This window comes from Nestor notabilis, unplaced genomic scaffold, assembly GCF_000696875.1.
Source record: "Nestor notabilis isolate BGI_N333 unplaced genomic scaffold, ASM69687v1 scaffold2461, whole genome shotgun sequence".
Classification (NCBI taxonomy): Eukaryota; Metazoa; Chordata; class Aves; order Psittaciformes; family Psittacidae; genus Nestor; species Nestor notabilis.
This window is the reverse complement of record NW_009914101.1, coordinates 307,154-330,045: the sequence shown is the minus strand read 5'-3', so window position 1 is coordinate 330,045 and position 22,892 is coordinate 307,154. Positions and strand designations below refer to the sequence as shown.

Sequence of the window (22,892 nt, the reverse complement as noted above, 5' to 3'; positions counted from 1 at the left end):
CACTGAACAGAGAGCCATAGTTAGGAAGCAACACACCAGTTTACTTTATGCCATGTGTTAAATGCTCTCTGGGTGAAAGATTAATCCTGTTAGGGCTAGCAGACCTTTCCTAATTGCTTTCAGTGGTGTACTGGATTGTGTCCTCTATTCTCCCACAGTTGTCTTTTCGCTCACCGGGGTGCAGGCATTCCCACATATACAACACTTACTTACACTATATTTAGGTGAGTGGAGCCTGCTCTCAGTTGAAGCCCCTCAGAGCTCAGATAACAACCAACGGTCACAATAACCAGTGGCTCAGCCTTTACATTCTCACCCTATCTAAAATCCAGTACACGGCACTCAGCCAGCTAACACTGTGCTGGCTGCAGTTCAGGAGAGCAGATGCCGGGTACGAAATCATTATCAGTACTTTCTTCAGCAAGTAAATGCTGCTTTGAGGTCTTCTATCCAAGTATTGACAGCCTGACCCTGGTCAGCTTGGGAGCTACAGCAGTATCACAGCACAAAGTGATTTGGCTGGAGGCAAGCATAATGAAAGCTTAGGGCTATCACCAGTTGCGTTAAGATGCTGCAGCCAGCAGTTACTTTTAATCTTCCTCTGTCTTTTATTCCCCTCCTCCAGTGTAAAATCAATACATTTAGAAGCGAAATAATACACTGCCTTGCTTGCATTCTAGAGATCTCATTCTAGACTCAAATAAATAATAATTGCTTTAAACACTGAGAATTCACCTTAAAGCCTAATTTCAGTTTAACATTTCTTGAGAAAGCTTCAAGCACTGAAGCCACTATTAAATTTATGCATGAAAGAACAGGCCCTTGTCACTACAGAGCTGATAGCTTTCTACTGTAGAGAAAAAGTGCTGCTATCTTTGGAAGCTCAAAAGAAAATCTGGTTTTGTAAAGTCAGCTGATAGTTTGATGTTATAAATGGTGAAAAATCTCTCATGGGCACAAACCAGCCCATGGGTTGGCTTTAGGAAGTCTACAGTTTAGCCTGGCCTGTTACAGATGGAGAGCTCATGACTATCTCCATCCAGTCTCCCCCACACTCTAAAGTCTACTGACCAGGGGAAATTCAACCAGAGGTACACAGCAGTATGTTCCTGCTCTCCTTTTCAAACCAGATCAGCTTGGTGGGTCACAGTTCTGCTGTTCTCCCTCTTGCCATGCCTTTTTATTTTAATGGCACATCTTTCGCCAGGCTGACAAGAAGGGCTTCTGTCTCCTGCTCTGAGCCAGCTGGACATGAGTCAAGTCCAAACTGGGAGCATGCAGGCATTCTCAGAGGAGCACAAAACCTAAGCTGACAGCCGTGGACAAGGGGAGGCTGCACAGCTCCTACACCGTGGAAGAAATCTCTTGTGCCTGCACGGGCATGACGTAAGAAACATCTATGACAGCAGTAAGATGCAGAGGTAAAGGCTATTAGACATTACAACGATGGGGCCATATTTTCATATCCATGTCTATTAGCTCATCAGGGATATGTTCTTGGGCAAGGCACACCCTGTGATTCAGAAAATGACAGAAACAATGAGCTGACCACAAGGAAAAAAAAAAAAAAAGACTGGATCTGGTTTGTGTTTTCTTCTCCTTTTTTCTTTTTTTTTTTTTTTTTTGTTAAGAAAATGGTTTTTTATCTGAGATGCGTGTTTCTTTGTGGGTTTGTGTTTATTTGCTTTTTGAGACCATTCTTACTTGGGGGAAGGGGAGGAATCTCATTTTTTATGATGAATTGACTACCCAAACTCCTGAGAGAGACCAGAAGATCTGTCCTTTACCTGGGACTCAAGACAGAGTCTGGGGTTTTCACCTGTCCCATACGCTGTCATGTGGCATCTTTAAACTCAGTGTCCATGCACCAGTGTCCCAGAGCTTGGGCACTGCAATGGCCAGTCCAGCTGGCAGAGGTGGATTAGAGCTAGCCCTGGCGAAAGGGATGAGTCCTGTCTCAGCCACTTTTTTGTTACACCATGAATTTTTCAAACTGCAGTCTAATTGTGTTTAAACATGCAACTTTAAATTCAGTATTTAATTAGAAATGAGGTATCCTTCCAGACAAAATGTAAAGACAGATACACTATAGCATGTATGAAACTCTGATCTCTCTCCAATGGTTTACAATACTTAAATGAAATTTGAAGTAACATGAACTTCCCATTCCCTGTAACATAGCTGCAGTTTGTGAAACAAGATATGAAAGAACAGGGCACAACCCTAGATGTCTCGCTCATCCAGTTCCACTAAAGTCAAAGGGACTGCTCATCTGAATAAAGATTATTCCTATATGGCTTTGCAGAATTGGGTTTATTTAACTGCAAATCAAAACGAGAACAAAGAGAAGTGTAGGGGGGAAATGCAGAAAGAGTCAGCAGGTTTTTTCTCATCCAGCTCTAGGACTGATAACAGCAGTGGCTGGGTACATTTTCTGTCTGCTGGCTGAATGCCTGAGCTATTTTGATTCAATACCAAGTAGAACATTTAACAACTCCACAACACACAGGGCTAATTACAAGATTATCGCCATCTCTTTCTCCTATCAGAGCATCCTTCTGCATTCCCTCTTTAATATTCTGCAGTACATTTGACAGGGAATCACTTTCACATTTTGTGAAAATGGATGCAGTTATGGAAAAAATCCAAAATGACTGCACTGCTACTAAATTAACCAATGCGAACAAAGACAAGAAGCAGTGGGGAGGACTGGACAGAACTTCTATTATTGTTCCTCTTCCAGGGATAGATCATTATGACCCACCATTCAGACATAAAACTCTATAAATCTCAAGCTTAGTTTCTGTAAATCAGTGGAAATTTGCCACTGACATTAATGGGAGTAAGATCAAACTGCATACAGCGAGCACATTTGTCAGGAGAAGTCAGCCATCTGAAATCTCAGTATAATTTAAGAGAATGAGCCAATTCATGATGAGAATATTTCCCAGTTAGGCTCTGTACCTCTAGTGTCAAAGAAAGCTTTGTCAATGATTTGTGTAAGCCCAAAGCTGGAATCTGAATAATTACATTATCATGGGGAAGTTCACAGCTGGTCAACAATAGGCCAAATTTGTCCTTTAGTTACATCTCAGCCACTCCACTATACTCCATATATCCCAGTCACAAACTGCTTGCCAAAACTCCTTTGAAATGACTGTGGTAAAGATTTCCATTTTGTTGTTAGGAATAAACAAGCAGATCTGCAATCCAACCATAGGAGAGTCAAGGTCACGGCTTTCAGTGGACATCTCCTAATCGGACTCCCTGCATAAACACAACTTCTAATGTTTGCTTATTATCCTAGCTAGCATTTTAATAGTCTTAAATCCGTTGACAGAGCAGTCTGAAAATAACCTCGGTGCTCTATGGGAAGCTGAAACTGTGAACAAATCTGCAGACTCAAAAGCTCTCATCACTTGGGGCTCATGTTCGTTAAATTATTTGCCAGCTGCTCTGATAACCCCATGTTCAGCGTGTGTTACACATCCCCCCCTGTGCTTGACAAGAGAAGATATGCATTGGCTACAGTGACCAGCAAGCAGATTTGGTCTGTTTGCTCAAGCTGTCTCAGCTGTGCTCCTAGATGCGGTGGTTCTGGATCCAATTCCCAACAATGCCTATGAGAACAGAAAACAAGCTAAAGCTGATGAGCCAAATGGGACAAAGCAGAAGCAGAGTGGGGCACCTTTGTTCTCCTTAGTCAGCTTGTCAGCCATATCCCAATGCTCGTAGCTCCGCAGGACGTTGTTGGTGATGTTGACGTGGCTGGCAGCCATGTGGTGGATGCGCTGAGGGATGGTGATGGTCCCTGCTGAGGAGGAGCCGGCGGTGCCCACGCTGCTTCCAGCAGAGCTGACGGGGGATGGGCTCAGGGACATGGGCGATGGCGTTTCTGTGCTCCTGCGAGAGGTAAAGGGAGAGTGAGTCCCACGCAACTTCACTGCCATCCTAAATGCACTTGAAAAATTAACTCTGCACTCAGACAGGGGAGAATGTGCAGTAGTATCTCCTAGTTTTATGAGAAAGGAGAGCTTATAAAGTGGAATGATTGAAAAGAAAAAGGGATTTAATTCTCCCTATAAACGAACCTGTTATTTAAAAAAAAAAAAGAAAAAATATCTATCATCAAAATAGAGCAATCTTTCAGACAAAGAAATATCTCATTGCTGTAATGATTTTTCTACCTGCTGCCAGAAGCTGCAATGGCAGTTAGAAAACACTAAATGTGCAATATTGGCTTATTATCAAAGCATTTTGTGAAAACCACAATGACAGTTTACTCCAAAAACAGTCACCACAGTAAGTAAAGTGCAAGTCTTAAAAGCACCCTGCAGAGCAGTTTTAGGAGCTGAGGGTACTGTAGGATTATGAATATCTCTATAGGATTCTTTAAGAGTGGCTATGGAGATTTGTTTCTAATTGCCTACAGTTCAACTGCACAGTTTTGTTCAGAGCAGTGTTTTAAGTTACCTACTTAGTGCAGCACTAATGTTCTAATATAGATTTTCCTTTAATTCTAACAGCAGCAATTAGGAATCACCTGCTGGCTGCAGGCAGCGCAGAGGTCAGCACAGCAAGCTCATGTTTAGAGCTGTGCAGCACTGAACGCTCACTTATTGCCATCCTCTTTGAAATCTATAGAATCATAGAATTGTTTAGGTTGGAAAAGACCTTTAAGATCATCGAGTCCAACCGCTAACCCAGCACTGCCAAGTCCACCACTAAACCATGTCTCTAAGTTCCACATCTACACAGCTTTTAAATACCTCCAGAGATGGTGACTCTGTGGAGATGGTTCCTGTTCCAACATCTGATCACCCTCTTGGGGAAGAAATTTTTCCTAACATCAAAGCTAAACCTCTGGATGGGGATGCTGCAATCCCTGTCTTGACAGGTGGCCACTGGTGCCTCATGCTGTGCAACAGCATCAAGCTCACTCAGACTCATTATGGGCCTGATCCAAACCCCAGGGCAGAAAACCTCCTCCTCTTGGCTTTACAGGACACCCCAGTCCTGAACATGAAGTGTGGGTACAGACCTGCTGTGCCGATACCTTACAGGTGCCATAGGACAGACTGCCACCACAGCACAGCCTTGGGATGAAAGGCATTTATGGCAACAGCTTTTGCTGCAGATTTTAAGGTCCTTTCCAAAACTATTTTACGATTCTGTGATCTTCCAGCAGTGCCCTTCCATTACCTGTGCTCACCAACAGGCTCCTGTGATACATTCTTTTTCCAGAGGTAAAGATCAAGTTAATTCAGCAGCTACTAGCTTTTTACACAGCTTACGTGTTGTAGTTTAAGCATATCCTATGGCACAAATGTTTTAGTTTTAAGTCTCAAAATATCCTGGTTACTTGACACGCTGCAGTGTCTTTAATGCACAGAAGAGCTGAATTATACTAGATTAGGTCTGGGAGCAGTTAAATATCATAAGTATCTGAGGAGACCAGAAGTATTTTGTTAGAGCCACTTACAACAAGCTGACGCACTTCTGCCAAATAAAGCACATTGTTCATTGGATTTACCCTGTTGTGCACAGCCATTATTACTGTGGTGAGTCTATTAAATCGCTGTATTTTGTGCTTTCTGTCACTAGAGGTGGGAAACATTTCTGTAATGAAACCAAGGAAATTTTGTTTCATTGCCAGCCTAGAACTCAGGCCAACTTTGCAGAGGTTCACAACCCTTTCAAACAAAAGTGGCCACAAATTCCAGTAAGCCAAGTTGGTATTTTCGATGGTTTGAGATCCCAAGCAAACTACACTTCATGGCAATGGATAAGTTTTGCTATATTCAAAAAAAGCCCTAAGAATACCCTGCTGTCTCCCCATTCTGAGCCAGGCTGCTGATGTGCCTCCAGTGGTGCCATACCCTGGTGGTGTTTAGTTTCTCCTCTGTGGTGTGTGGCTTCTCTTCCCATCTGGGAATAAGAGGAAACTGTAGAGCAAGTAGCCCTGGGGAAGGCAGAGCACGTGCTGCCAGCACCAGGCCCGTGACAATCCCTGGGGTCACCAGGAAACATCTGAGATATAATGCCAACTGAACCAGCTGGAGAGCTTTTCTTCTGAAGGGACAGAAGACTCGAGTGTGAACTGTTGTCTTCGTGTGTTTGGTCATGGGTGTTCACAGTAACACCATTATAACAAGGCCTTGTCATATTCAGTTATTCTCACATGTCAGGTGATTCCTTCTCTGAATAAAAGACAGAGATACACACTTTCAGAGCTCCACTTCCTTATCTCCAGAGTTAGAGGGAAGACACCAATCAGTTGGGTGCTATGTTAGAAGTGATGCTGAACCAAATGCTGGGTTTCTGCCGCCTACCTTGTGTCCAGACAAGAATTTTCTCTTCCAGTCAAAACCCACTGAATCTAAATCCTGGGCACCTAATCAGCTCCTTTAAATAGCAAGGGAGATGTCACCACCTGCAGAGCACACACTTCATGGGGTCTATTATAGGACAGGAATAAAAGGATAACTTCTGCTCTATGAAACTTCTAGGTATAAGCCACTTCTTAAGGAACAAAAGAAGTGTGATACCCCAGTGGTCTATTTTGGCACTAAAATTTTATGTAAACCTTACTGTACTTTCATTGCAATACAAGGTTTCACTGACATTTCAATGTTTTGAAAAACTGTCACATATTGAATAATTTAATTTAGTAGTTGCTTTTCCAGTGTTAAAATATCTTTTCTGGTTTTATTTAAAATGATTTTGTATTTCATCACTTCAGTTTGTGTTATAATGTATACTAAAATATCTCTATACATATACATAATCAAAATAATTTTGGGTATTTGGTGTGTGTGTATATATACTAAAAAAATATTTTGAATCATCTAACATGGTATTTTTCTTTAAGCAAAATGTTGCAATTTGGGGGCTTGCACTGATTCAGAATAAAACTTCAGCTCTCAGTGTGCTAAACTTCAACTTCTTTTACAGTTTTATTACTTTGTTTCCTTGGAGTGTCTCATAGTAATATCTTCTTATGAACCACTAGAAAGAGACCATTAACAAGAATCATTTTCACCTAGAATTCAGCATACTCAAATAAAGAAGGAAAGACAGGTAAAGTTCTCCTTTGTTCTTCCTGTACCTGTATGTGTGGGCAGGAGAAAGGAGCAGGAGAAACATGTGTCAGGTGGCAACAGACATTGCACAATAAAGGCAAGACTGCAGCAGCAATGCACCTTCACTGAACAGCAGGTCATAATTGCATTGCCCTGACTTCATATCTGAGGTGAGGGTGTTTTAACATTAGTATAAAGCCACTGATAATTGGTTGACTAAGTGCCTTCACATTTTCGCCGCTATTATGCCTTCAGTTTTATTAAACAGCACTTACCATATATCAATGAAATATTCATTGGTCTTTCATTACTGAACGAATCATTGAAAAATCATTGCAATGAAGGTTAACTTTACTTTGGCTTCCTGAAATGACATGGTACTTGCTAGCTAATTAACAGATATTTTTATGGCCTTCATTTGGCTCGAGAAGCAAACTGTCAAAGAATTCAGCACAGACCCACCATGGCTGATATTAGACTTAAGGGGGCTTTGCACAGAGATGAAGGTTTGTTTCAGCTCTTCCTTCCCAGCCACACTGGATGGCTAACATGGGTACCTGACTTAGCCCAGTGGGAGCCCCTCACCCCACAAGCCCAAGGCAGCAAAAACATCAGTTCTGTAGCCAGAAGAAGGTTTTCAAGCTGCTACATATCTGAAACATACCTGTGGCTCCAAAACCACGGTGTCATGGCCCGTCCTCTGCCTTTAAAGGCACCAAAGCATTTACCCCCCGGCCCTGGACAGAAGTACTCAGCAGAAAATACTTACTTTCCATTGCCGCCCCAAGGTGAGGGGGCCTGTGAGGCTTTTGAAGAGTTCTGTAAGTACAAAACCAAAACGTAAATAAAGGTGATGCAAGTACATGAATACTGATGATGTAAGCTCAAGACTCCCCATTTTCTTTGCAAGAGCTACAGTGCATATAGCAGAACAGCTCTGCACGTCAGTCCCATAACTAAGTGGCTGGTGCATGACTGGTAGGTTCCAACCAATATCTTGAAACTCACTTAATCAAAGAGGGAATACAGTAAAGTTCCAGTAAAAGCAGATGTAGTTCACAAAGAAGCGGCTTAATTACCACTGAAACTTATACAATGACTTGTTATCTTTAGGGGAACCTTCAATCTTTTAACAAGCAACAAAAAGAATTTGGGTTGATGCCTTAATGAAATTAATCCCTCCCAAGTTTTTAGGGAAGGTGGCTTGGGATTCATACAGTAGTAGAAATAAAACTTCTAGTAAGGATCTGCTTGAGTGCCCTTAGTTTTATGTATTTTATTTGCACAAATTGACTTTCCTTACCTGCTTACTCATTGTCTTTCACGTCTGTATAGCACCTTGTGCAACCCTGTACAAAAAGACTGTCTGGCAACAATAAAGTCCAGATTTTTCCAGTCTTGCTCAGACTGGGTGGTATCTTACTTAGTTCCCAGAAAAAAAGTGGTAGTATCAGGGCTGAAGCTATCTATGTGTGCTTTCTGAAAACAATCACTCTGAGCTCCCATGCAAAGAAGTCAGCACAAACAGAGAGAATTCAACCAAATTTTACAAGTTCTCTGCAAAGGATTACATCATTATTACAATATTCATCTGGTTACTGTAATCACTATTTTACATGAGGTGCAGAGATTCACAGGAACACAGAGCAGCCCAGGGCATGGCCCAGGGTCATGCAGCTGACTCTGGGAGCAAAATCCTACCCTTGATTTCTAAAACAGAGCTATACTTGCTAATTAACCAAACCAGAAAATACTGCCCAAACTATGATACTGGCCTTGCCTGTATGTTCCTATAAACATGCCACTTGTTTCACTAAAGATGAAATGGAGTGTTTTGCAGTACATAGCACGGGTAGTGTGTATTTTTGCCACCCACTCCTATATAAGAAAGAGGGAGATCCTAAACACCCCTGGAAAGTCTTCAGGGGTGAAGAAGCAGCTTTGATGTTAGTATCTACTGTCTGGGGATTGTTCCTAACAGTATCTGGAGACAAATACAAGCTCTGTCAAGATTAAGATTAGTTCTCAACTGGAGGTAGTTATTCCACAATGAAATTATTTGAATAGCTTCGCCAATGACTATTGACAACACATTTCCAAAAACATAAAAATCTTCCTCACACTTCTAGTTGAACTGCATTGAAGGATGCCACTTCTGCTAATCTTACAAAGTTTGATTTCAAGTTTAAGAATTTATCATTTTAGTTGTATTTTACTCCAAGTTGTCTCTAAATTTCAAACTACTTTTATGATTTAATGGTTATTTTCTGTTTTGAGATGTAAAAAATACCAATTTGAAACTCTCAATTGGAAATTAATCAGAACCAGTATTTCCCACAAATGGTTTCAATTTGGACAAAGCGGCATTTTGCGAGGAAGAATATGAAGAACAATTCTGCCAAAAAATTCCTCTCCAGTTCTGCTGTAAACAGTGGGCTGCTTTTCACAGTTAAAATTGTGTAAAATCTTGAATAACAACTCTATTCAAACAGTTAATCTATTTCATTTGTATTACAGATTCTCGCTAGTGAACACAGAGAACATTGTGCAGCAATACAAAACTAATACGTAGTTAATAGCTTCCATTCTTTTCTTTTCTCCTGTTCCTTTACTACAAAAAAAATCCTGAACATATAATCTGTATACACTTAAACACTACTTCTAGGAAATGAGTTACAGTGCCTATAGCATATACACAGTAACATTAGCTGAAATACTCAACTTCAATTGGATACCTAAAACCAGCATTCCTGATTTGTCTATTTTATTATGTTTCAATTTTTTGTTCTCTCATTTTCATTTACATTAAAAGACATTTTCTCTGTGTGGATACAGTAAAAGGGTCTTAGGCAGGGGGTAGTATTATGTTCTTCATTGTATTTTGTTGCACAGAAGAAGAATCCCCTTTACCCCCTCAAGAAATCATTACTTTCTGCAGAAAATGTTTATCAAATGATTTGTCTGACAACTTTTTTTTTTAAGAGACAATCTACATTCATCCAGGATAAAACCTGAAGTGGATGAAATACATTACAGGTAAATGCTGAAGCTATAGGTATGTCTAGTTAAAATTGAATTTGTTGTGCAAATCCCTGACTAAAAACTCTGTGAGTACAACAGATACACTCCTAATGACTTCAAGAGAGCCTCAATTTAAGCATACATTAAGGAGTGATATTACTGAAGTTACACACAGAGGTCACCAGGGAAGTCAGGACTAAGTGGTGGTACTATGATAGTACTGAAGTTTAGCAGCTGAAGGACCATTTCATCACCATTAACATTAAAATATTAGAAGTACAGTGTTAAAAGTTTTACTGGTTTGCAGTACCAATATGTCAAAGCCTGGAACAAATTCACAGAGGCTGACAAAATCAACAACAAAAAAAAAGACTGATGGGCTGACAAACCAGTGTAATTACAGAATTGTAGAACAATATGTAGTAACAAAGTACAAAAATTAATGTATGCTTCAAACAGCATTAACCAGGAAAATACAAATATCAAAACCTTAGCAGAGCTGAAGAAAGATTGTTTCTCTCTTAATTTAGGGATTGTGAGGATTTGTCATTCTTTAACATCATTTAAGAAGGTAAAGGAAAACATCACCGAGTGATGACAATCAGCTGATCTTCACTCGATTTCAAGGTAAAGGCAAACTTTCCGTATGTAGATAAGACGAGTTGAAGTTCCACAGAAATAAAAGGAGAAATCTCTGAGTCTGCAATAAGCTTCAGCAAATCTCACTGAATTTAAAATCTACATTTAACTAACTAAAGCCTAAATAATTGCTTTATTATGGTTCACTGGGGGTCAGTTCCTAATCACTTGCACATTGAAATCTTGGAAGAATCAGTTTCCTTTACAGAAACTTGCATAAACATTACATGGTGTTGAGAATAATGTTATTTTAGTAGAATTACTGAATATGGTCCTTTGAATCAAGTGACTAATCCAAAAATCCCCCAAATCACTTCTGTCCCCACTGCCTGGCAGCCATCCTGCCTGCATTTCCCAGGGGAGAGGTTAAATGTGGAACTTTTAAGTAACACACTTATACTTGTGAGAGCTCTCAGTGCTGGTATGAATTTCATTTCACATCAATAAATTAAGCAGCATAAAGATTACCTTAAAATATTCCATCAGAGATCTGGAGTACTTCATAGCATGGTCCTTCTTTAGTTTAAACATTCTCAAGTAGAGAAGTGATAAGCATCGGTAGCTGTGGTAATTACGAAAGGATTATGTTAATTCCATTGCTTAATGAAACCTATAAACTGTAAAAAAAGAACCCAAAAATGCTGACCTATATTTTGCAGTTTCTGTTCTAAGGTTAGATTTTGAAACACAAGCAAATGGAGAAAGAAAAAAGAAGTGGTCAAAAGCATTAAAATCCCATCTTGATAAGAGTATAAATCAGAAGAATAAATGTTTAGTCAGCTGCTGAAGCAATCCATTAGTTATCCTTTAATAGTTTAATGGAAAACAAGAATAATGATCTTCTGTAAGCTGCTTAAGTAATTCAGTACTTTTAAAGTCCTCCTTAAGATTTTAGCTGCTTCTCTCATTGTCGCAATGGGACTTACCATAAAACTGCTAATTTCTTGTCCCCTTCTGTGGCAGAAGAGCCTGTGAAATTCTTGAGTCTCATTGCATACCTTGTCAGAAAGGTGAAGGGAGAAGAAATTGAGAGTTAAGGTGTTTCCAAGAACACTAGTGACACTCTAAAAAGTATCAGCCACACATAGATACTCTTCTCCAAGTGCAAAAGGCCACGTCATTCTGTAATGATGAGATCCATGTAAAATTCAACAGAAAGCAGTACTTAAAATCTGAAGGGGTAAAGTACATCATCAACCCATTTTCTGGACAAATGAGGTAAACTATCTTTGGACATATTAATGATATTGTATCCAGCCATCTAGGCTGGGTCCTGTAAACATTTGTGATGAGTGTTGGACAGAAGCGTATGATCTTGGCCTTCTACTGAAGAGTAATATATAATAAGGTTTTATATAATATTGAATAATACCTTCAAAATTCTTCTCAAAAATGCTTCCTCAAAGCTTTTAATATATTTAATATATAAAATGGTTTCAAATACAGGAAAGGTCTCGTTCACAGTTTTTTAAAGTCTTGGGTCAATTAATTTATAAGTCCTGCGTACTTGGTCTTCCCTCTCTATTTAATTGCTGCTGTCCAACATCTGGATCACCAAAGATTGAGTATTTCTACCTCCTCTCTTTTTTTCCCCCTTTAACTGAGCACACTCCACTCCATGCATTTAGTCTCTTGAAAATCAATTCATCGCATAAAACCATTGTTCTGAGCCCTAATGCAATTTCACAGGTACTTGTGTTATAATCAGTAATAGGGTTCACCGTTGCGTAAGAAAGTTTTAAGGTATCTCAGGCAGTCTTGATGAGTTCTCATTTACAAGGAGGTAATGGAGTGCAGGCAGGCAGTGCTGCTCTCACTCTGCCTTCCTCCCACCACCCCAATCATCAGCCCCCTGCTTGCAGCTGTAGCACAGCACCTCATGTGCTTCCTCCATGTCCTATCTCACCTGCTCTTTTGTATTGTTGTTCCAGTCATATTGAATAAATCTGATCAAACACAAATAAGTATGTTTCTGGTATTTTCAGTGCTACATTAGGGATTTTAGCATTACCATTAACTTTGAAACACCTTTGACAGTCAGATCTCTGATATTCCCAATTTCCTTGATGCTTCACTTGCTTTCACAAATAGGTGTCTGATGCAGATACTCAGGGCAGACACAGCTAATGCGAAAGGGGCAAATGGTAGCTCTGATGAAGGGAGGAGTAGAAGTGAGAAGACTCCTATTTCTTATCTCACAGTAAAAAAATCTATGTTAACATTAGAAGCCATGTTGAGAAAGTGCATGTGCACAGTTGCATTCTTGGTTTCTACATTCAGCACCCACTGCAGCGCATTGCTGCAGTGAATTTGTCCATGGAGTGTATTGAACCTGTACCAGCCTGCTGCTCACCTGGGCAATCATGTCTGATCAATGATAGCAATTAAATGGGCAAATCAGTCTCTCACTGGCTGCCCACAAGATGCTGAATAGAAGAGTTGGTAAGCAGACCTCTACCTTTGATGGCAGGCGGTGGAATTAATCTCACCTGACTTTAACTATTTAGAAATTGGAGATCTACTATAACAAAGTCCTCCAGATTTTTCTAGAGCCAAAAGCAGCTCAAAAAGCAATCCAAAAGCAGTTCAGGTGCTGCTTCTCTGCCAAGGTCTATCTGTCATGGAGCCTGCACCAGAATTGTGCTGATTCAGGTCCTGGAGGGAGGATCAAGGCAGTGGGGCTGCTTATGCTGAGGAGTGCCAGTTGCTCCAAGATGCAGCCACACATGCAGCTGACTCCATCCAGCACCAGTTTACACAAAGGGAGCTGCAGGTATCACCCATTTGTCAGCTACTCCTAGGACTGCCATTCTCTCAGTTAAGTGGTGCATGTGGTGTGGCTCTTGAATGAATGAAGATATTTAGTCCATCCACTTCTGAACAGACAGAATGCTGGGCTGAGGAACATTTTCAACTGTGCCATGTGGTTTTCTTAAAAATAAAGATACATGTGGGCTCCTATGAAGCAGCTCTCACTTCTTTAAAGAATATTTCTTTAAATACAATTTATCCTGCCATACAACTGTAGTTATGTAGTTCAGGACACAAAGTACTGTGCTGTTCACTGTCAGAGTACAGGCAGAGGTAGACAGCTCCTTTTCTTAAGCCTTCTGCCCTCGAGAGTTTAACTTGGGTCCTGAATGTTGAGTGAACATATTTTTTTTTGTGCTAAGTAATCTCTTCAGAGTTTCTTTTTTTCTTTATGAAGTGTAGAATGTAAAAACATGGTTTTAAATATTTAACAAGTGTATTATTTACCTGAGAGTAAGAGCTTCTTAAGACGTGATACATTTTATTATGTAAATACCTGCTTACTCAGAACATAAAACATGCATTATTTTTGGCAGTCCCCAATAGCTAACCTGGCATGTTAAAAAAACACCTCTGTCATATTAAAAATCAAACATTTAGGGCTTGATTTGCCTCCTTTTCTTTCTTCTGTGTAAACTGCCAGTAATTACAGTGACAGTAATGGTGATATTCCCAGCACACAGTGGAGAAAGCAAAGGTGCATAACAGCGAAGAGGAAAAATCCTGTTGTTCTACTTAGAGGTAAATTCAATCCTGCTTGATTTCACTTTGGTAATTTGTGCACGTAAAGCAAACAAGTTTTTTTTTTTTTACTCAGGATCATTATTTCTACAGAGCCAAGACTATGAAAGAGCTACAGGGAATAGTAGCAGATTTTTGAAATAATAATTCAGAGATTTTATTAGTAAACTAAAGCTCTCTCATCCATATTGTAAGCCTACAAAACTGTATTTAAACTAATTCAGCTGGTTCACATTCCTTTAACATTAAAAAATATACTTCCTTAATACAATACTTGCAGAAAGCTTCTTCACTATCATCTTACGTGCCAAGTTTCAGCTTTTTTTATTTTTTTAACAGCCAAGTTATAAACCTCTAAAAACAGGGTTTGTAATAGAAATCCTGATAGACTCACTTTAATGTTTTGAATTATAAAACTACACCTTTTAAAAGACAAGTGTCATTGCCAAACAGTGAAATTACTATACTTTACTTCCACCCACTACATTTCAATTTTAATTTTATGAATATTGCAAATTATAACACTCACATTATAACCTCTAAAGGGGATAATTTATAAAAGCAGTGTCCATCAATTATAAATTTTCCATGACATTAATAAAATGGCAAGAACTAATTATGATGACTTCTGAGATGAAGATGCCTTGGACAAATCATTAATATGTCGAAATGGTATTTTTTAAAACATAGCAGGTTCTAATTATGTCTGAAATGAGATGATGAAAATGATCACAGAAAGGACATTAACCTGATGAGTTCCACAGTCTCTGAGTACATGGTGTATGGAGATTTAGCTTCTAATGGATCTCGCTCCATAGCATTCCCGCACTCGATGAAGGAGAGGGCAGCATCAGCATAATTCACTGCTTTGCCGAACTTCTCCAGCTGAAATGGGAATGACACCATCAAGAAAATCCCTCAGCTTTAACTTCTAGGTAGACAGATCATTATAAAAGCAACACTAGCATTAGGATGAAAGCAAAGCGACGCTGGTAGTTACAAATGAACTCATACAGTAATTAAGGCAGGGGGCTATGTTTTCACCAAACCTTTTCAGGTAGTATATGGCCCAAAGCTCCACAGAGGAAAGTCAGTGTATGTCCATTGACACGCATGGATTTATAGGATTTATACAGGCAGTGAGGGACAGTAAGCATGTCTGAACAAATTGGTATTCCTCCTCGATATCTGAACTAAGTGTGAATGTCAAGCTACAACCATATCACTTGTCAGACATCACATTCTGTTAACTGCTGACCAAAAAAAAAACCTCATCACTTATGTGATGATCGAAAGAGCAGAAAAAAAAGGGAGAAAATATAGCACTGCTAAATATTTTATTTTACTAGGATTTTATTGCGAAAGGTTTTAGTCCTCATAATGGTTGTGATTAAACTGACTTAGACATACTGATTTCTTCTTTTATGTGTAATGAATATTATATATGACATTTTTATAGTAAGTATTTTATAACAGTATTTAACATTTTCAATTTTTGATAGCTGGATGTAAGAATTCTACTAATGTGTCATTTGATATAAGAGATCCAATATACTTTAAATAATTTAAAAATTTCTTTGTATGTCTCTATCAAAATATTTTTGATGCATCTGCATATGTTTTCCATTCACAAAATGGAAGCCTATCCTAGCAACATATTAAGCAGAACATTTAGCATTGGTTCAAGGTAACCGTATATGTGCCTTTGTGGCTACTTCTAAGCAATCGTTCTAACTAGTTCCCTTGGCATACCTTTAATCTGAAGTTCTGCTCTTGTGCATTGATTATATACAAAGCCTTTGTATAACTGATAGCTGTTACCTAAATGCCCACAAAAGGGGAAATATTTCTAAACATTTTCTCTCTGTTCTAATGGCCACTTCTCAGCATATTCTTTGAATTCCTTGCTTCAAGTCTTCCAAAGATTACTTTTTGTGGTATAAAAAGAAGGAATGTGGCTGCAAGCGTATTTAGTACGGACACACAGTCTGAGCCAGAAACAGGATCTGATCCTGCCCTTTGCTCCACGCTGACTCCAGCTGAGTAGGTGGAATTCCTCCAGCTCATCACGGCTCAGCTGAGAACAGAGTGAGGTCTCCAAGATCTCTTCCATATGCTACAGTCAGCTGCCGCTGCAGCAGCCCATCCACATTAGCCGATTCCTTACTGCCACCCAGACAAACATAGGTTTTCCTGGGGTCACTCCCATAAGACACAAAATCATAGAATCAGGTTGGAAAAGACCTTTAAGATCATTAAGTCCAACCATTACCTCAGGACTGCCAAGGCCATCACTAAACCATGTCACTAAGGGCCTTATCTACATGGTTTTTGTACGCTTCCAGGGATGGTGACTCCACCACTGCCCCAGGCAGCCTGTTCCAATGCCTGGCCATCCTCTCCGTGAAGAAATTGTTCCTAATATCCAACCTAAACTTCACCTGGTGCAGCTTGAGGCCGTCTCCTCTTGTCCTATCGCTTGTTCCTTGGGAGAAGAGACCGACCCCACCTCACTACAACCTCCTGCCGGGCAGTTGTAGAGAGCAATAAGGGCCTCCCTGAGCCTTCTCTTCTCCAGACTAAACCCCCCATGCCTCAACCACTCCTCATCACACTTGTGCTCCAGACCCTTCCCCAGCTTTGTTGCCCTTTTCTGGCCCCACTCCAACACCTCATGTCTCTTTTGTAGTGAGGGGCCCAGAACTGAACACGCTATTAGAGGCGCAGCCTCACCAGTGCCGAGTACAGGGGGATGATCACTGCCCGGCCATGCTGCCACACTGGTGCTGACACAGGCCAGGATGCCTGGGCACAAGCTGGCTCACGCTCAGCTCTGTCGACCAGCACCCCCTGGACCTTTTCCGCCCAGCAGCCACTCTTCCCCGAGCCTGCCCTTCACCAGACATCTATTTTCCACACAAGCTCAGGAAGAGCACTGCCACAAATCCCATTAACATTTGCTGACACATTCTGAGGTCACATGCATTATCTTTCTAGCCACTGCAACACATCTTTCAATGCTGTGTGTGCTTTGTCATGTCAGCACCAAGTAACCAGAAGCAATTGTTTCCATAGGACAACTAACGCTACGGGATTGCACAGCAAATGTGTTACATGGAGATAATTTGTGTGCAGCTGTATTGGGTTGGGATAAAAAAAAAAAGAAGTCAAGACCTAAACAGTGGAAAGAAAAAGCAGATACTTTGTTCATGGGTATTTCTGTCTGCCAACAAGTTGTGTTGTAGCGTATGGCCCCACATTCCTGTAAGAGCACTCGGGGTGTCAAACTCCATGCGACAGGCAAGGCCTGCCTGCAGGCAGCAGTGTGATGTGCTGTGCCTGCTCCTCTTAGTTCTGCTTCAGAAACACCCGACTCCGCAAGGCATAGTCAAAGGTAAGAGGATGGGAGACAGGTCAACGCTTTCTTAGTGCATCAGGCTGTGGAGGGAAGTGGATTGACATAGCATGTTGAGATCATCAGGAGCCTGAGCCTGTAAATATTTGCTAGCGTGGAGCAGGCATCCCTGTGCCAGAACCATGTGTATTTTCTTTAAAGGTCAATCAGCTGTGGGAGGTGTCAGTCTGCTGCTGCCAGCCCTTCCGGCATGCAGATGTCAGGGCTCTGGCTGAACATGCTCTGCTGAGCCAGGCTGCAGGCATCAGTGCAGGCCACCTCCTGCAACTGGACGTGTCGGGAGGGATGACTGCTCACTTACTGACAGCCACGGCAGGCTGCCAAAAACCTGAACCCACCTCCCACTGAAAACACACTCGGTAACACCGTGCCCCAAGTCAAAAGGCAGCCTGGAAAGCGGAAACAGGCAGTTTGACAGATCAACTCTCTTTCAGCTCACTGACAGCAGAGGGAAAGCCATTTTAATTTAATTTCTTTTTTTGGTGCTTAGAAACATAGCATGTGATTGGTTTGGTTTGGTTTTTTATGACAAACACTCATTTCCAAGAACAAAATCTCTGATGTGGAATGATAAAATATGCATGGAACCCCCCCATGCCGCCAAATAATAAAGCGAGAGGTGAACAATCACCCAGTTATTTTTCAGTTGTGATTTTGAGGGGTAAAGTGAATGGTTACACTCCATTTTAGACATCTTACTTTAAATAAATAGAAGAGTCAAGTTCCACTAAGCCTACCTAAATGAGCTGCTGTTCAGTACTGTATGTAGCACACAGGAGCAAAGTCCCTGCCTACAAAGCAAATGGCTATTAAAGGCACTTCAGTGCTAGCAATAGCTTGGACTGAACAAGCTATGATAGTCTGTCAGATTAAGTAGTTTTATCAAAATCAAAACACTTTGCAAAATTAGGTCAATCTTACTGGAATTTCATCTGGGGTAAAATGAGATAAAAACCTTTTCCAGCATTGAACTACCTCATTGCAAAATTTTTTGGGAAGTAGTGTGTTGAGTATTTACCAGCCTAAAAGCATGCAATAAAAATGAATGTACTATTTAAAAACCAATTGTTGCAAATTTTAAACAATTGGATTGGAAATATCAAACAGTTTTACCACAAGATAATGGGGTGGAGAGTGATCTGCTTTTCTTAACTTTCTGTAATGGAATATTTCAACACACTTGGTTTAGGCTCAAAGTGAATAGGAAAACAAGTTTCAGATACACATCATCTTCCATGAAATTATCTTACATCCTACATAAACAGCATAACTGTTACACCTCCTTGGAAGAGATACCAACTATTGTAAGGAGCTTCTTTTTTTGGGGGGAATGAATTGTTAAAGGCTAGGAATGGTGCTCAGGGTTTGACTTGCTGTGGACAGTGTATTTATGAAGTACAACCTGAAGCATGCTTTAGCCAGCTGCAGGGTTCTCTTGGTTTCTGAGACTTTAGATGACATTCAGAATGGACGTTTTTGTAATACCCAGTTCCATGCTGGAAAGAGACAAAAATCCCCCACGGCAACCTACCAATGCATCTGCTTTATGCTTTAGCTTCTTAGCCTCCTGCATATAATAATCCGCATTGTGAAGCCTAAAGAGACAAAATCAATTATTTCAAGTCTTCATTTTCATACAGTTGGACAAACATTGTTTGAGAAAACTGCTGACTGCTTCCAAGAACAATTTCAACATATACACCCACTTAGCTCTATGTCTTAACCTGATACTAATCTGAAGCTGCTGTATGCAAAGATATGATGGGTGACCAGAATGCAAAATAACGCTGTAGAAACTGGCCACCCAAAGGACCCGTTAATGTGTGCTGAACAGAGGAAAAGGAAAAATATTTTGAACTAATTAAGTATAAAAAGTTTCCATTAGAGGAGCTCAAATTAAAAAAAAAAAAAAATGAAGAAGAATTACCGTGAACCAACATTCATGATCTAAAAACATTTATCAACGGAGTCTTCATTAATCAATGACAACAGTTCATTTGTAAAGATTAAAACTGTGTGTGCCTTTGTGCAGCACTATCCACACAGATGCCCAACGCTAGTGTTATAATCAAAGATACTCTCTTTCACTGGGACCTCTGCTTGCATGAAAATCCCAGCTACATCGCATACAGCTAGCACAGAGAGCCAATAATACTTACACATCATCAAACGTTATTTTGGGTCTTCTGGACTCAGAACTCCCATTGGAAAGTGTTGGCATTGCAGACCAGATGTCCGTTTCTAGATGGCTGGTGTCAAGAAGAGGGTTGGCTGTTGGTGTATTGTGAGATTCTTCCTCCTGGAGAAAAAAAGACTGTTACTAACTCTTCATAGTTCAAGCAAACAGCTTCCAACAATGGAAGTGCTCACATCCACTCAGGAAAAAAAACAAGCAAACAAAAGGCTAAGGCACAAATTAGCACTTGTATATACCCAACTACATCCAGGTTACCTCACAAAACCACCCTTCTATCCTTTATAATTAATTAATTTAATAAGCGTATTAGATTAATTAGACAATATGACTCTACCTCTGACCCATCACCTGAACTCATTAACTTACACTCCTAGATGAAGTCAGCCCAGATACCACAGTGTTACTGACTAGAGACACTGCTGAAAGCAACGGTGGGGAAATCCAGTGCAGAAGGGCTGGATGCAAACTCTGCTTCATTCAAGGAGTACCACGATAATGTAACCCGTTTTCTATATTATCATTAGCTAACTGTAAGGTGTCTGAAAAGTCTGCTCAGATTTCAGCAAGGAGCGGTTTCCTCATCCTTGCTACACAGAACAGAGAGAAGAATGGAAAGCAGAAGTCAAGAGTCGTGACTTTGCACTGATTAAAACCAGAAGCATAAATGAAACATTTAAATCAGGCAACTGCAATTTGCAAGCTAGGTCCACAGCCAGATAAACTAAATTACAGCTGAACCAATGAATTAGGAAAAGAAGTCTAACATATTTTAGAAGACAAATATGTCATGTATCAGGTTAATAGATAAACCAAGGATAAATCTGACTAGAGATGCTGGGAGCAAGAGGAAGTGGCCCTGCTGTTTACATAGCATTGTTTATTTGCTGACATATGCAGTTCATTCTGGCATTGATTTCAGTTGAAGGCATGTGTATTAGTCTCGCAGCTTGAAGTGACACAATGATATCAGAAAGCAACAGGGATGAATGAATAAGGTGAAGTGATTTGTCACCTATGATCCAATGCAAGTCGTGAGTTTTACTATTACAGTGCAGGGTAACAACCTCTCACGAAGCGTCGAACTGTGAAAAACGGGGCTATGTGTGTCCTTTACTGTGGCAGAATTTTCTCCCGTCCTTTAATTTTGACAGGGATACTAAGATACAGTTTGATACTAAATGATACGTTTGAAACTCAAGAGGGAGGACTATTTATTAAATGGGCCCAAACCCTCAAGTTTTCCTGTTTAACTTAAAAAAGGATGACAAACAGACGTAAAACTTTACTTTTTTTTAGTGAATTTGCTATGCAGTTTCTAGGCTTGGCTCTTTTTAATGTATTTTCAGTAAAAAAAATCATCTGAATCTGGTGATAAGCGCAAGAAAGAATTCTGTATGTTAAAAACTTCGAACAGGAGATGGCCCTAACAGAATGTTGGGGGTTTTTTGGTGGAAACCCCAACTATTTACATGGTATCTAAAAGCTTATATACATAATTCATGGAGACTAGATGTAAACAAACCTAACTGCTGGAAGCTGGAAGCCTGCAGACCTGAGAGAAGGTATTTCCATGTTGAGTGTGCTATGGGCAGATAGCTTTTTGTTAGATTTTTATTGTCTGTTTACTTTAGGCCACAATATTCAGTATAACTACAGTACTTAGTTCTGCCTGAGAATTTGGGGAAATTATTCAAGTGATGGATACCAAAATTCTTGAAGCTTTATTTTTGAAGAGTGTGTGTTGTAGCTATAGATTTAAGGGACTAATTGCAGCTAGCTGGTGGCTGCAAAGCTCTCCTCTGAGGCTCTGGGACCCATACACAATGCCAAGTAAATGCCTAATGCTGACCTAAAAATTGAGCTATTTGAGTTGCTTATGCCCAGCTCTGCAAAGATCCATTCTTCGTTGATCTTGAGTGGGGCTATATAAGATTTAAAAATAGATACTGAGGGGGAAAAAATATCAAACAGAACAAAGCCGAGTTAATTTTATCTTGTTCACTTCCAGCAACTGAGGTCAGTTACTTACACAGATTCCTTTGGGGTTAGAAGAAGATTTATTTTCATTCTTTCTGTGTTTAGAAACAGAGGAGGAAGAGTTGCTGGTCTGAGAGGTGTTTGTGATGTTGGTCTCTTGGCTGAAGGAGCTGTTGTCACTGCTGTGCCGCCGGTGCACAGGCTCATCCAAGAGTGGGGATAACGGTGGAGGGAACAGCTTGTCTTCTCTTTTCTTTGCCACCTTTTTCACTGAGTTACCACTGCTCCTGGGACACAGATAAGAACCAGTTACATTTCAAGAACCTTGGTTAATCCTCCATAGCACCAAGATTATATTTACTGAGAAGCCAGCTCTACCCTCAAATATGTCCTGCAGTCCCCATGTCCTAGGAACTATGTCAAAAGGGAATAGCAGGGAAAACAGAAAAGCTACCTCTGCCTTTTCAATGGCTGCAGAAACCTCCTGCTTTGGAGGACAACTTCCACTGCATTAGTACAAATTGCACCCAATTTAAATGCTAATTTGAGTCAGTCTTCATTTAAGAGGTCATAGAGGTTCTGACTCAGCAAAGTGCTAGAAAGTTTTATGCATGGGGTTAGTTCCTTTGACATCAAATATGACTATTTATGTGTTTTAACATTAAGCATCTTCTTAAGAGGTGGATTAGGGCCCACATAAGCAACCTCTGCAAAAAGCATAACAGCACATGGCATGTGAACAAAAAAATATAATTTATAACAACTACAAAATGATAACCATAACAATAACAAGATAATAATTATTTGACCTCTAGAATAAAACCAATGTTCAACACTATATTAAAATGATACACTGTAGCTGGCAAAAGCCCTTGAGCAAACATTGGTTGATGAATTGAACGTGATTCAGAAAATGAATGTGGTTTTGACATGAAAACTCAAGTAATATGATAATCTATTGTCTGTTTTATGTACAGAAATTGTTAACTGGCTAGAAGTAGCAGCTGTG

At 40.1% G+C, this 22,892-nt stretch overlaps 1 protein-coding gene across 1 annotated transcript in view; it reads right to left on the bottom strand.

Moving 5' to 3' along the window:
- Positions 1 to 7,847: 7,847 nt before the first annotated feature.
- The window catches only part of AFF2 (AF4/FMR2 family, member 2), a gene marked incomplete at its 5' end in the record, with an annotated part of 236,281 nt that continues 221,236 nt past the window's right edge, over positions 7,848 to 22,892 (bottom strand). The window contains 7 exons of the mRNA XM_010023482.1: positions 7,848 to 7,901; positions 11,211 to 11,304; positions 11,669 to 11,740; positions 15,043 to 15,179; positions 19,241 to 19,304; positions 19,869 to 20,008; positions 21,936 to 22,170. Coding sequence (XP_010021784.1) covers positions 7,848 to 7,901; positions 11,211 to 11,304; positions 11,669 to 11,740; positions 15,043 to 15,179; positions 19,241 to 19,304; positions 19,869 to 20,008; positions 21,936 to 22,170 — 796 coding nt within the window. The remainder of the gene's footprint in view (positions 7,902 to 11,210; positions 11,305 to 11,668; positions 11,741 to 15,042; positions 15,180 to 19,240; positions 19,305 to 19,868; positions 20,009 to 21,935; positions 22,171 to 22,892) is intronic.